The following is a 15,488-nucleotide window of genomic DNA, read 5'->3' as shown; positions in this document are numbered from 1 at the left end:
TTAAGTCAAGTCACAAAACAGTAATACTAAAAGCATCTCAAAATAAAGGAACACAAACATCGAGTTTGTGGAAAGAGTAAGCACATTGTAAGTCAAACGGGCGCAGCAAAGCATTAACACAACAACATGTTCTTTGATGTTTGATGTTCTTTGAATGAGAACATCAAAGGGGCACTGCGAAAGTGATTGCGGGCGCTTAATGAGCATGACGAGGTTTGCCATATGGTGCCTCTCCTCCTAAGCGCGTGCCCGCGCACATAAACTGTAGCTCTAGGATGGCCATGGTAGCATTTTTTGAGCCCTCACTAAAATTCTCGCCAGACCAGCGCATGTGCTGGGTCAGGCGAGACTTAAAAACCATACATAGACCTGTTTGCAACACCAGAGAGCACAAAATGTCAAAATTTCACCTGCAGATTCCAACATCCACATTCCAATGGCAATTCCCTACGGATCAATTGGTCAGAGATATTTGCTTGACCTTTTCCACCTCTCCCTCTGCTTCCATTTGTAATTCACAAATTACGGCAGACATCCCTGACACTCCTAGTTGCTCCCACATGGGCCGGACAACCTTGATACACAACGTTACTGAAGTTATAAGTAGTCCCACATCAACTACTACCCAACAGACAAGACCTACTCACTCAGAACCACGTAGCAGTAAGACATCCAAATCCCAGATCACTCAATCTTCAAATTTGGCTCCTGAGGTCTTAGAATTTGGATATCTAAATCTTACTCCAGTATTGGAACTTTCATAGATTTACATGCTTGTATCATTCCCTATCGTCGGAATGGGAGTCCCTGGTATACATAAAAAAGCAATAGAAACCATCACTAAAACAGAACTCAGGCCTACGACCATTCTTGTTTTGCATCCTATTTACATCTTTATGTAAAGGGGCCGGAAAAAAAAATGAACAACCAATCAGATTGGCCTCACCCCTTGGAACCCACCTAAGACAGAACATCAGATTTTTCTACAGCACATTGTGCTAAGGAGTCTCCACTGAGCTCTGCTTAGTTTTGTTCTTAGAACTTGGTTCTACAGTTTTTTCATCAGTTTTTCCTTCAAATTCTTCAGGATGTCAGATAAAGAGAAGAAGGCCCAAAGAGAAGCCTATTGCACAACTTGATATCTGCATAGTAGGGACAACCAGAGTGTTGAAACCCCATCTGTCCATACAATATTCAGTAAACAATGTAGCCTCAACAAGTGTGTTCGCTGAGCGTTGCCGACAAAGCGTCAGCTAACACCTAATATTTAAGTTCTTTGTCTTGTTTTTATAGACAAAGATGTCGTTAATTTTCATGGACAAAGATGGATTAATTGTCCAACAACACCTACTGTCCTTAATGATAAAGTGTTGAGACTCTTGGGCAACTCAAATGCAAGAGGCACTGAAGAGGCTAGCGCGTAGCATATTCACGCACTTCTTAGCTTGTGCGGACTTCGATCAATAGTGCCGACAATCATTTAAACACACCCACTACTGCGTAACGATAAAAAAGCAATTGTTAAGGGCAGCTTAGATCTCAGAAGAGACATTCCAAATTCCTTATAAAGTAGATGTCATGCACGCCTGTTAATATCTCCTTGCACGGTGCCAGTTGATAGCAGAAAGCGAGTGAGCAATACGAAAAACAACATCAGTTGTACTAGCCCGGCAAGAACACAGCGCATACAACATAGTGCAGAACATTTCGTGCGGATCTCCGTGTATAAACTATCAAGTTTAGGAGGCTTACCTCTCCGTCGGTACCCCGGGCTTTACAAGGCTGCAACCGGAGGCACCATAACAGAAACCTGCCTTGAATTTTATTTGTACGAAGTACTGGTTTACCCCTAGTTGATCCGGTAATGACATCACAGTGATCCTAGGAAAACTGGGTAATGTAGTCAATTCGACGTCAAAAACTACTGGTATCATAAGTGATTCAATAAATCACAGCAGTAACTATTAGAGCCAATATTATTCAACGGTTCTTTTGCTATTTATGAAATATCGTTCTCACAGGGTGTTCAAAATGTATAAACAAGCTTTCAGAGAAGCATGTTAGGGTGCCGATTCACCATGTTCAATCGAGAGATAACATAGCTGTGCTTATAGGAAAAGTGGGTAACGTAGTTGTTTAACAAAATGATGCTAATGATCTTGTGAATAATTCAATAGATCGCGGGTGATGTTATTCAAAAGTTCTATTGAAATCTTAGAGGTATCTGTTCTATGGAGTGACCAAAGATGCAATAGCGAGTTTCCAAGAACTTGTTAGATAATGGTTTATATAATTAGATCACGGTGCAATCGTGGTACAATAAAGTTGCCAGTAATTGAATAAGCTCCTGAGGCATGCCGCACGGCTGCTATGCCTAGATTACAAATGGCTACATAAAAAGGGTAGTGTAAAGAGCCAATTTCATTTGTATTTCAAAAAGACACACATCAAGGGATCTTAACATTATGATTCTGTTAGAAGATGTTTCTAATTGTCAACAGTTTTAATCAGAGACTATAGAAGGGTCCATGGTATATCGTCATTTAGACCTCAACTGTCTCTCTTCAGCTTAAAAACCCAACGCTGTTCTTTCTGGAAAATACATTTTGTGACATCTGTAACATGATTAGGAATGAAAGGTTGCTCTAACACTGTCCACCGCAATTCATCTGCTTTATGTTAGTGGGTTAGAAAATGACTGGTCAGCTTCGCAGACTGTTTCTTGCACCTGATCGTGCTCTGGTGCTCTGAAATACAACGTTTGATCTTACGAGTCGTCATGCCTACATATTTCAGTTCAATACACACAAAAATGCCAATTCTGATCTCTCTTTTATACCTTATTTGGAAAGCATCACAAAGAAACAAAACAAAGTGACCAAGTTTTTTCTTTTCAATAAATGAATATATCAAAATGTATTTGAATAACAAAAACAGTTCATAACCTAATCATGAATCTTTATACTTTTTTTTCATCTCACATAGCTCCCATATTTCATTGATACACAAAACTTACATACTCACAATCGTACATTGGAACACATTCCATAATTGAAATTCCGCTCAATATTCAAATTTACACACATCACATCTAACAGCCACACCACCAATCATTCATACACACCCTCATCACAAACTGCAATCCTACTTTTATAATAATTAAAAAAGACAATACTTAAAGACAATAAGACCTAAGGTGAATACATTTCAAAGGAATTGTCCAGAATTACAAGTATTTCAAACATGTACAAAAACACTCTAAACGTCTGAAATCCAACAGGTCGACGCATTTTGAACACCCCAATTGAATTGTTGGTGTTCTCTCCAGGACCAACAAAGCTTGACTTAATAGATCAGCCAATCTATTAATCTGCAGAACGTTTAGCGCGTTTATTTGTGGCAAATCTGCACGCTTCCTCTTATGGAGCCAGAGGCCATCGAATATACAAGACACCAGCTTGCTCATAGAATTTTAGCAGCCATCAACAGACTTCTTAAAGAACTCCTTTTGAAACCTTCTTTCAAACTCTCTAAATAGGTCCTTCAATTGAACATCGCTTCTTCCGAATGTCCACTTTGTTCCCTTTACTAATTCAAAGACGTGCCACTCCGCTTAGGCAAGATTAAAGTTTTTGAAGGACTTTGATTCAGTCCATCATTTGGTTTCGGACTGTTTCTTGCACCTGATCGTGCTCTTGTGCTCTGAAATACGAAGTTTGATCTTACGAGTCGTCATGTCTACATATTTCAGTTGGCAAGGGCATGTGATGAGATGGATAAGTTTATCACTGTTGCAATTGGTGTGCTTGTCTTGAGACCACGTTCTATCGGGGTCCCTATCTCTATTGTGGTACTATTACCTGTTTGGGGACAAGCCGCACAAGACCCACAGGGGTAATGGCTCTGGACTGGTGGCAAATTCCACAATGTGTCTTGAGTGGAAGGTGTTAAGACTTTATTAGCTGGTCGTGTATGCACCAGACTGTCTTTGTTGTTTGAACTCCTTTGAAAAGCAAACAGAGGTGGAGGTAAAGATACTTTGTCGATGTTCAAAATACGCCAATGTTTGCGTATAGCCTTTCGAATGCCATTTGATGAGGCGCTGAATGTACTCCCACGTGCAAGTCTGGTGGTATCAGACGTGGGTGCTTTGATTTGTAGCAATACATCCCTATTGTTATTAGCAGCACGTTTCATGGACTGGCGAATCAGCTTCTTGGGATTTTGCCCCTCCTGCAATTGTAAAGAGAGAATTTGCATGTTTAGTGAATTTCTCTGGTTGACCAATTGCGTCTGATGCGCAAAAATTGTCCATATGGAAAGTCGTTACGAAGTGACCTGGGATCATGGCTACTAAATAGTAGTAGTGAATTTCGTGCCATCGGTTTCCTGTAAAGTTCACTTTGTAATCCGTCTGCTATAGGAAAAATTCTCAAGTCAAGGAAAGGCAGATTGTCCTTACTCACATCTACTGTGAATTTCAGGAAAGCATTCCTAGAATTCAACCATGCTTGAAATTCGTCGATGGCGACCTCTTCGCCTCTCCATACCACGAAGACATCGTCAATATACCTTTTCCATGTCAGAATATGATCATGGAAAGGGTTCGTGGAATTGAGCACATGTTCTTGCTCAAACAAGTGAACATAAAGATTCGCCAAACTGGGCGCGAAAACGCTGCCCATAGTCCCCGATGTTTGTAAATAGAGCGTAACCTGAAACTTAAAGAAATTCTCTTTCATTGCCAACCTGGCACACTCCATGGTGAATTCACCGGAGTGATAGTCTAGAGTCTAGATCCCGATTTTCCAAAAGTATTCTGATTGCATCTAAGGTTTTGTCTTGGGGGATACAGGTGTATAATGACTCTACGTCAAAACTGACCAAATAGTCAGTAGCAATATTGAATTCAATGTTTGGTAACAGCCGGAGTATGTCAGTGGTATCTTTAAGGTAGGTGGGCATTTCACTAACCATCGGGCGCAAGAAATGATCCACAAAAGTGGATAAGGGTTCCATTAAGGACCCTATGCCCGAAATTATAGCCGGCCCGGCCGTGGTCTTTAGGGTTTATATATCTTCGGTAATACATAAAAATAAGGTATTACCGGATACGTGGTGGTTAGGAAAATGGCTTAGTTGTTGGACTTGGCTTCTTCCACGAGATAACTAATCTCGCGTGCAAGTCTGAGTGGAATCCGCTCTTAGAGGTTGAAAAAAGCGAGCGTCAACCAGTTGGCGGAGACATTCGGCGCGATATTTCGATGTATTCATCATGACTATCGCGCCGCCTTTGTCAGCTGGCTTGATGGTAATAAGTGTATCCATCGCCTAAGTCTGTAAAGCCCTCCTTTCGTTGTTAGGCAAATTGTCAAAGTGTTGATTTTGGGAAGTTGGCAATGCACTAACCTCATTGATTACCACTTTCTCAAATGCCAATCTCTCCTGATAGTTAGATTTAGCTCACGTTTCAAATTTTTATATAGTTTGCACTGCGCTCATCACTCGCATACAACATTCGTAGCTCTTCATCTTGGGTTTTAGTAGCCCTTAGTCAATTCTATCATCAATAAAAACATCCCAGAGCTCCTCCCTCACAGTGAGGGGGTTGTAGCTCTCGGCTGTACTAGGAGTTACAGCCGGGAGGAGATCCCAGTTGATAAAGCATGTCACTTCTGTGAGTGATGGGATTCCGACCTTTAAGTTAGGACTTCCTGTGTAGATTTAGAGTTTGGTGCACTGTTGGCACACATGTCACCTTAGTTATAGATGGTGTTTTTAGACCCTCGGACTCTATTGTTCTGGAAATGTAGATTGGGGAATTTAGTCCGCGCTGGTCTTTAAACTTTTGCCTCGGACCCTCCCATCCTGGTTTTTATTTTTATTTCATATCTCGCCCAACCCTGAGTAAGCCAACTTTAAACATGTATTCTTAGCTGTGCAATCTTGTGATATATATTTAGGGTATTAATCCCTTCCAGTGCTAATCGGTATTGTAACAGCTCCTCAGTGCTCCAGTCTCTGCCAGTATCCCCTAGGCCTCAGACTAGTCCTTAGAGCAATTGATTTTGCACCCAAATCCAGGTAAAGGGGTAGTCATGGTGTACTCTATGTCAAGGTGACTAGAGTCCTCATAAATGTCCTTTCTATTGTTGACAGTTGGTTTAACTCCTTGTATCTCCGCAGTTCTCTTCCAGGGGATACTCATCAATAGTCATAAGCACTGAGTAATCCCCGCCCACGTGCGGGATCCCGGAGCATATATAAAAATACATATATATGTATATGATTAGACAAACAAGTTCAGAGTACTTCCAAAACATACATATATACATGTATACACACATAAATATGCAGCCTAATGAACTTCCAATAGACTAATATGCCAAAATTACATGGATTTTTTTAGAAAAAGAAAATAATCTCTAATATAAACACTGCAGCAGAGTACATATACTGTAATAGTGTTCCAACACAGCCCTTTATTTTCAGAAAAAAGGCAAGTAATAGCAGGCAATTAGATCATAGGCTGCATAACCGAAAAAACGTCACAGTAATAAAAACATTGGCACCCTGCCTTTAAGGATTCCAAGAACCTGGACACCGTGCCTTTAAGGCCTCCAGGAGCCCCCTGCTACCATCATGCACCACAGGTGACAGTTAGGTCAGTTCTTTTTTCCGGCTCCTTCTGTGAGGATCCTGGAGCTTGAGCTCGTCTTTTTTTTTTTTTTTTTTTTTTTTACTGTTTCTAGTCAGAAATTTATTTTTTCTCCTTACATTCGACATTTCTGACTGCTGGTAACTGTTTACAGCGTTTTTCTGACTAATTAACAACTTTTTTCTGTCAGAAATGCCAGCTTTATTCAATAAATGTCCTTCCTATGGGAAGAAGGTGGCAAAATTATTGCCAACATTTCTCCAAGAGGACTCTCCATGACAGGGAGAAAATTAAACCTCATGCCTTGCTGGAGAGAGGAAAGAGTCATTCCAAAAGTGGCCTTGGGAGCACTCCTGCTCACAAAGAGCCCTCCTCTCATGAAGAATGCAGACAAAGGCGCCGATCTGCCTCTTCAGCATAAAAAAAGAAGCAGATCCCTGAATGTAAGCTGTCGGCGTCGAGATCAGCGTCGAGAAAGCAGGCAAGGCATTTGTCACCGTCAACGGACAGATCGCCGTTGAGACAGCAAGAGCCTCAGTCGCCGAGAAGTAAGTCGACGTCGAGGCAAGCTACTTCGGGCTCGAAGTATGCTGGTCACGAACGACCTCCGGCGAAGCACCTGTCGAGGCGCTTCTCATCGTCTAGATCAACGCCTCCCTCTCAAAGGTCGGCATCGAGAGGTTCGGCGGTAAGGCTCTGCCGCGAGCATATAGACTGACCGCATCAAAATCACCATCGCGACGGTCGACGTCAAAGACGCATTACCGGCCGAGGAAGGTCGACGCCGAAAAGACCGACGTCGAGGACTCCCATCGCGGAGGTGAGAGTCCTAAAGCATCTCACCGCAGGGGTGGTCGACGTCGAAGGCGGCACAATCAGTGTCGTCGGCGAGACATCGCTTGATGTCGAGAGACAAAGAGCCTGCGGTGGCTTCAGAAGAAGTTCCAGAAGGACCACGATCAACGTAGAGTATGCATTCGACGTGGAGGGAAGCCTCATCATCCCCTGGCATTCAGATCATCCAGGTTACACCGGAGGGATCTCCGGTTCAAGGTGTAAAGACCCCTCCTGTCAATCTTTCTCCAAGATGGTTGGAAAGCGTATGTCACTGGAACGGTCCCGGTGCTGAAACAGGTCGTAGAAGTCAGAGCTTGCATTTTTCCAGAACGTACTCTCCCGCCAGAGTCTCTGGTGGACCTCCTCCTACTGCATCCACAAGGAGCCGGACCCCGAGAAGGGCTAGGTCTCCATCAGTCCGTCTCTCACGTTCTCGGGAGCGATCAAGTTCTCGGGAGCGATCAAGTTCTCGCTACTCTCATACCCCGAAAAGGAAGAGACAAAGGTCACCATCTTGGTCCACTTCTAAAAGGTCATCTATAAGAGACTATTCTTCTACTCTGTCTGCAACGCTACCATCCAGAGTTTCCCCGACCGATATAGGGAATTTTAATGAGGTCATATGCAGAGGTGCCACCAAGCTGAACATTAGTATGTCCGCTCAGACAGTCTCTACATCTGTCATTTTTTAAATATTGCATCATAGATCATCTGCGAGACTTTTGTTACCTTTAGTCCCAGGTCTTTTAGAACCAGCAATGCAGACATTTTTCACTCCGCCAACTGTGGGTTCAGTGCCCTCTTGTCTAGCAGTCCCAGCTAGACAAGGTGTTTCGAATGTGGGGAAAACCAGCTTTAGACCTCTTCGCAAGGACAGAGAACGCCAAATGCCAGTATTATGCCAGCAGGTTCCCTTCATTAGGGTCGAAGGGGAATGCCCTTTTAATGCGATGGTCCGGGATATATACTTATGCTTTTCCCTCCATTTTGTTAATTCCCAGGGTATTGACCAAGATAAAGATGGAAGGCTGTCATTTGATCCTGATAGCACCACGATGGCCCAGGCAGTACTGGTTCCCGGAGCTTCTCTTTCTATCAGAGTCAAGGCCCATACGCCTACAGCCATCTCCATACGCCTACAGCCATCTCCATCTCTGCTGACCAGAGAGAATGGCCAAGTGTACCATTCAGACCCACTATCTCTTCATTTGCATGCATGGCACTTGAGTTCCATAGAATTCAGGGACTTTGATATCTCTCTGGAGTGCATGGAAATTATTGCGAAATCCAGAGTGGACAGCACTAACAAGAGATACTGCCTAAAAAGGAAGCGATTCTGTTACTGGTGTCAACAAAACAACTTGCGCCCACTTCAAGCGCCTCCCGAACAGATTTTGCCATTTCTCCTCTCTTTGGCAAAGTCAGGTCTCACTTTCTCTTCGGTAAATGTTCACCTGGCTGCGATTTCCCGTTATAGGAGATCTCCTCAAGTTCCAACTCTCTGTGCTTCCATTCTTTTAAGGCAATTTATGTGGAGCCTCTTCCCCTCCTTTTCCCCCGGTGTGTGCGCACCCCTTCCCGAATGAAAGCTAATCTTTGTCCTCGGTCAGCTAATGACGCAGCCTTTTGAACTAATTCACAAAGCAGAGCTCAAGTTTCTAATCTGGAAGATAGCCCTCCTACTGACTCTCACTTCTGCAAGGAGGGTTAGTGAGATCCAAGTTTTTACTGTTGAGGAACCTTTTCTTTATTTCACTGATAACTATGTAGCTCTGCGGACGAACCCAACCTGTATCCCAAAAGTCCCAACGCAGTTCCATCTCAACGAACCAGTAATACTTCAATCCTTTTTTCCAAACCCATCTGGTATAGCAGAACGGGCTTTACACATGTTGGATGTTAAAAGGTGTTCAAAATTCTACCTGCATAGAACAAAATACATAAGAAAGGTGCATCAGCTGCTGGTGGCCTACGGACAAGGCAGAGAAGGAACAGCAGTAATTAAAGCCCCTGTTGCCAGGTGGGTCTCTTCTGCGATCCAATTCTGCCATGACAAGGTTATCAAGCCTTTAACAAGAAGAACTAAAGAGCACTCCAACAGGGCAGTTTCTACATTGGCAGCTCTGTTCGCTGGAGTAACACTAGAAAAGATTTGCCGTGCTGCGACATGGACACTGTTGAACTTCCAGCGTTATACAAAAATTTACATTAGCGACCGATCGCAAGCAAAGTTATGCATGTTAAGTAAGATATATAAAATTCCTATTTTATCAAACAAAGAGGCCTACCTTAATTGAAGAGATGATGCATTACCGCTTGGCACACAGCTGCATCCTCACGTTGCGTAGATTGGAGACAGGAATGCTGCACAAAGGTGTGGACACTTGTCCACACTTTTACGCAGCATTCCTGTCTCTTATCTATGCAACGTGAGAATGTGGCTGTGTGCCAAGCGATAATGCATCATCTCTTCAATTAAGGTAGGCCTCTTTGTTTGCTAAAAGAGGAATTTTATATATCTTACTTAACATGCATAACTTGGCTTGCTATCTGTTGCCAATGTAAATGTTTGTATAACGCTGGAAGTTTAACAGTGTCTTAATTGTTCTACTAAACACTTCATTGGATACATCTTCAGTATTATAGTATGTTAAGGTTGCATGTTTTGTTTCTAGGCATCTTTTTAAAGCTGTCCAGAATTTGAAAGAGTATATAGATGGTTACAAATGTCACTGTTATATTTCAGTAACTTGGGGGTTATGAGTTACATGTCTCCCTCCTTCCTCTAACAACAGTACAATTTTGGGTATTGCTTGCTATTCTGATTCAGGCATGTGAATCTATGAAAGATACCACAATACTTGATAAGAAAATAAGTTTCTTACCTGTAACTGTGGTTCTCCAGTATTGGTATCTTTCATAGATTTACATAAAACCCACCCTCTGCCCACTCTCTTTAAATTTTTGGGATTCTTACTTCCCACTTGTGCTTAAAAAATCTGAGAGAATCTACCTCTGCTGAGAGTGTTCTCGAGTGTGCTGGCAGCTGATTGGCTGGGTTCCAACATTAGGTCCTTTTTTAAAAAAGGACATAGGCTACTATTGACATGGCTTAAGGCCATTATAGCCTATGAAATTTTTAAAGCACTGCTTGAATATTTTACCGTTGGACTCCCATCTCGACGACAGGGAATGATTCTTGCATGTGAATCTATGAAAGATACCAATACTGGATAACTGCAGTTACAGGTAAGTAACTTCTATTCAAGGGGATACTCATCAATAGTGATTTTTAGTAGTAGAACTGTTCTGACTAATTTCCATTAATTTCTTTGATCTTTAACTGCCAGATGTCCTTAAGGACTACAGGCACATGTTATAGAAATAGGTGGCAGAGGAGTTGAACCACCATTGTGGGCAAAGCTATTTCGATTAAAGTGAGCAGTTCGATATGTATGTGAAGACTAGTTGAGAGAAGACAACCCGACCTGGGGATGAAAAGTCAAAAGCAGCATGTTAAAAGGTTGATCCAAAATACAAATCATATCACTAAATAAAGGAGAGTACTTGCACATGTTTCTTTATTTGCTTCAAATGATATATTGGAAGGCTTATTTTTGTCTTGGATGTAGGTGTCCATTTGAGAAAACAGCATTCCTACATTGAGCTAGGAAGAAAGTGTCGTTATTGTGATGCTGTGTTCCATGAGCGATATGCCCTCATCCAACATCAGAAGTCTCATAAGAATGAGAAACGCTATAAGTGCGACCAGTGTGAATACGCTTGCAGACAAGTAAGTGAATGTGTGCAGTGTGGCTAAGGTTGGTCTTTTCGTGGTAATTTGTCTCACTCTTGAAGTATTGATTTTCCAAATAAAACATGTTCTACCAAACTCCCCTTTCTGACTTTTCGTTACAGCTTTCGATTTATACTTTGGACATAATTAAGTAGTTTGTTATATCTGGAGTGAAGTTCTTTCACCGGAAGCACATCTCTGTTTGCGGCTCATCCAAAACCATTGTGTGGTGCTGTTGCTTGATTAATGCACCTCATGAATATGTGACGTCTGATCTCCATGTATTTCCGGAACCGTTCTATTCTGAGATGAGAATGAGTATTGTACATAACATTTTTATTCTTAGTAGTACATGAGGGCATACAATTCTGTAGCTGAGAGATATGGAAATTGTACCTCAATTTCGGTACCTGAATACCTTTGACTAAGCTGTAAACCTATCACACTTAGGGCATCAAAAACATGGTGATGGATAGAATATCTGAATTAAACTCAGCCACTGGCTGTTGCTCGGGCTGCACCCCATTCGAGCAGGGTCAAGACTTATTTACATATGGCTGGGCCCAAACCAAGGAGGCATGTTGTGCAAAAACACAATGGATTGGGATGAGGCCAGAGTAATGTCCAGAGGCTGAGATTAATTGAAGCATTCCATCCATCACTTTTTTGTGTAGTTTAGTGTGATGCCCTCCGTGGGATGGTTCTTCAGAAACGTTGGTCCTGTGCATGCAGTGCCACTGGTGCCGAGCTATACCTGTCTGATTATCCCACATAAGGGCAAAACCTGTCCTGGGTTGCTTTGTTCCAGTTCATAGAGGAACTGTCCTGGCAGTTCGGTCTGGGAAAATTTCCTTGCACAGTGTTTTCGTAGACACCAACGACATTGGCGGTCACATGTCCGACCACCTCGACAGCCACATTGTTTTATTATTTAAAAATCTTTTTATTGCATTGTCGTCAAACACCAGAAATACAGAATACAAATCTATGCATCTTCTGGTATACAGATTTACATTTAAGAGGTTTTGGTAATACATGAATAGTCTACATATAGAGGCAACAGAGTCACTCTGTTCCCACCCTCTCGTAACCCTCTATTGCCCTGCCAGCTCCCCCAGATCTTTTCCCACTTCTTCGGACATCCTCTACTCAGGTAGATTGTGTACTCTGCTTGCCTGCACCAGTCAAGGTCGCTTTCCCAGTCTACCACTCTAAGCACTGTTGGGGGTCCCCAGTAACATGGAATATTCCGCTTTGCCACTGCTGCAGCTAGAGCCAGCCATAACTTTGTGTGTTTGGGCCATGTTTCTTCGCCCGAGATCAACAGGAGGCGCCACTTTCGCTTTACTGCGACCACCACCCCAACAACCTCCACCACAGTTTTTCCTACTGCCTTCTAATATTCCGGGCACTCCCATAACAAATGGTAGTAGGTACCCTCTTGTCCGCACCCTCTCTGACATAGTGCATTACTCACCCCACTTAATCGATATAGTAATGCTCGGGGTAGTATATTCGGTGGAATACTTTTAGTTGAATCGGAATCTGGATCGTATGGCTACTTCTCTGGGGCCCTGCTTGACTTCTATCAACTCCTCGTCTTCGATACGACCTACGTCTGTTTCCTATGCTGCTCTCAGTGGGCCATGGGGATCTGGGGTATTATTTACTATTTTCCTATATATGAGCGAAATTACCTTTTCCTCCAGGGGTTTTGTTGACGGATTTTCCAGGGGGAGGCCTCCGCCAGTTCCTCCCCCTTCCGGATATAGTTCCATATTGCATGTCCTAGCTGTAAATATCTCAGCCATTCACCTTTCCCCAACTCCTATTCCCTTTGTATGGTATCGAACGTAATGTAGGCCTGCCCTCTCCAGACATCACCCGGGGACTCCATTTCAATAAGCACCCATTTACTAGTGCTACGTATTCCCCTTTACTTTGAGTTTATCACAGTCCCAAAGCGGGGTCATCGCCATTAACTTATCCTCCCAACCTATATATTTTGTGGCTGCTCAAAAAGAGTTATACCACCAAGACTTCCACCTGCCCCAGTGTGGAATCTTATCATAGTCCTCACACGATTAATGGGCCCACCTTTTGAACCCATGCAGAAGTGTGAACTGCAATTTCTCTCGTGGAAAATTGCTTTCCTTATTGCAATCACTTCACTGAGGAGAGTGGGTGAGCTACAGGCACTAACCATAGAAGAACGTTTCTTCCAGCTTAACAAAGACAAAGTGATTCTTTGTACCAGCCCTAAATGTCGACCTAAAGTAGTTTCTGCCTTTCATATCAACCAATCTGTTAAGTTACCCGTGCTCTTTCCTCAACTGGATTCAGTGGCAGAACGAGCTCTACACACTTTAAATGTCCATCTTATACTTCATAGAAAAACAGTAATTCCGTAAGACTAAACAACTTTTTGTTGCTTTTGCTCCATCTCACAAGGGCAATCGTATTTCTAAATCGGGCATTGCCGGGTGGATTGTTAAATGTATTCAGATTTGTTATGCAAAAGCAAAGAGAACTTTAACAATACCCCCTAGAGCGCATTCCACTCGCAAAACAGGGGCTACTATGGCTTTCTTAGGAAACATTCCCATAGTTGACATTTGTAAGGCTGCAACATGGTCTATACCACACATATTCACCAATCACTATTGTGTAGATGTGTTAGCAAGACTACAAGCTAATGTAGGCCAGGCAGTAGTTAGCACACTCTTTCAGACAACTGCAAGGCTACAGTTTAGCCACCGCTTTGGGAGAATACTGCTATATAGTCTATACAAACCATGTGATCTATATCTCACATGCCTCGAATGGATAATGTTACTTACCCAGTAAACATGTTGTTGGCATGTACAGCTGTATATTCACATGCGCCCACCCGCCTCCCCGGGTACCTATACCTGTTGCAGTTCTCTCTTACTTTATATACATAGGCATGGACATCTCTAATCTACTCTTTTTTTTAACTCCATTCTCACCCTCTGCGGGAAAACAATCTAACAATGGAGTCGATGCCCATGTGCACGTGCACTATCACCGAAAGGAGGAGTCACCTACCTCGTGACTGGAAAGACTTCTTCTAAGAAATACAGCTTGCAAACATCCGGACCCAACACTAGATGGAAGGAGTATGCAAAGCATGTGAATCTACAGCTCTATATGCCAAGAACAAAGGCTTACTGGGTAAGTAACATTATCCTTTTCTAATTGGCTCATTTTGAAAGGAATAATGTGGTGGTGGAACTAACAGGGAACTTTTCAGTGTTAGAAAGGATATTCCTTCTCTATTAGCACGTGAGGGGATTTGATTAAGCCCTGAAGAAGCAGCAGTTCATTTTAAGCCACGAAACGCATGTTCGCTGTACAACATGAAATTAATATTTTATTGGTATATTCAAGAAATAAATGTAATTGTTCTTTAATTTAAAAAGTGTTATGTTTTTCTGTTTTGGACTCTCCACCTATTTGTAACATTTATTGTTAGTGGTTCATGAAATTTTGACACAAACACTTAACGTAGGACCGTAACCCTCACACCCAAACACAATAATAAAATAATGTAACCCCTTTGCTGTGATGCCCTTTTTTGACTATTTGGGGTAGTATGCGCTTTGGCCCCCATAACTTTTTGTCCACATTAGGTATCCACGAAAAATGTGCATCCTTTCCTTCCAACATCCTTGGGTCTCTTAAGGTACCAGGGCTTTGTCGAATCCCCTGGAGGGGACTGAGACGTACAGCTAAATTTGGATTTTTTGTGGAAAATTTTAATAAAAGTGCAGCAGAAGAAAGCGTCTTGTTTCTTCCCTGCAAATGGTAGCAATGAAAGGTTTGTGGTGCTAAAATCGCCATCTTCCCAGCTTTAAGGAACAGGCAGACTTTTGTCAGGAAATTTACATTTTCTACACAATTTAGACAATTTACTGGTACATAGCCTATTTTTGTGCTTTCAACCTCCTTCCAGTTGATGTGTGCTGGCTGCAAGATGGTGCCACCTCGTGAGGTTCTGCGGGCTGGACGGACGATCCATTACAAATCCAGCAGCCTGGGCAGACAGCGTAAGCCCTAAACACGGGGGAATGTCACACAACACTTGTGGCATTGAATAATTGAGCCCAGGACCGCCTGCAGCGCACGGATTGAGCTGTGGAGAACTGGATGCGGAACCGCGAGTGGAGGCAAGAT

The 15,488-nt window shown here is 42.7% G+C and overlaps 1 protein-coding gene across 2 annotated transcripts in view; it reads left to right on the top strand.

Moving 5' to 3' along the window:
* Window positions 1–15,488, top strand: part of CTCF (CCCTC-binding factor) — a 656,010-nt gene that overhangs the window by 463,780 nt on the left and 176,742 nt on the right. For both annotated transcript variants that reach the window (XM_085636797.1, XM_085636796.1), the window contains exon 7: window positions 11,128–11,288. In XM_085636797.1, coding sequence (XP_085492923.1) covers window positions 11,128–11,288 — 161 coding nt within the window. The remainder of the gene's footprint in view (window positions 1–11,127; window positions 11,289–15,488) is intronic.

This window comes from Triturus cristatus, chromosome 12 (genome assembly GCF_964204655.1).
Source record: "Triturus cristatus chromosome 12, aTriCri1.1, whole genome shotgun sequence".
In the NCBI taxonomy this organism is placed as follows: domain Eukaryota; kingdom Metazoa; phylum Chordata; class Amphibia; order Caudata; family Salamandridae; genus Triturus; species Triturus cristatus.
This window is presented reverse-complemented; position numbering and strand designations above follow the sequence as displayed.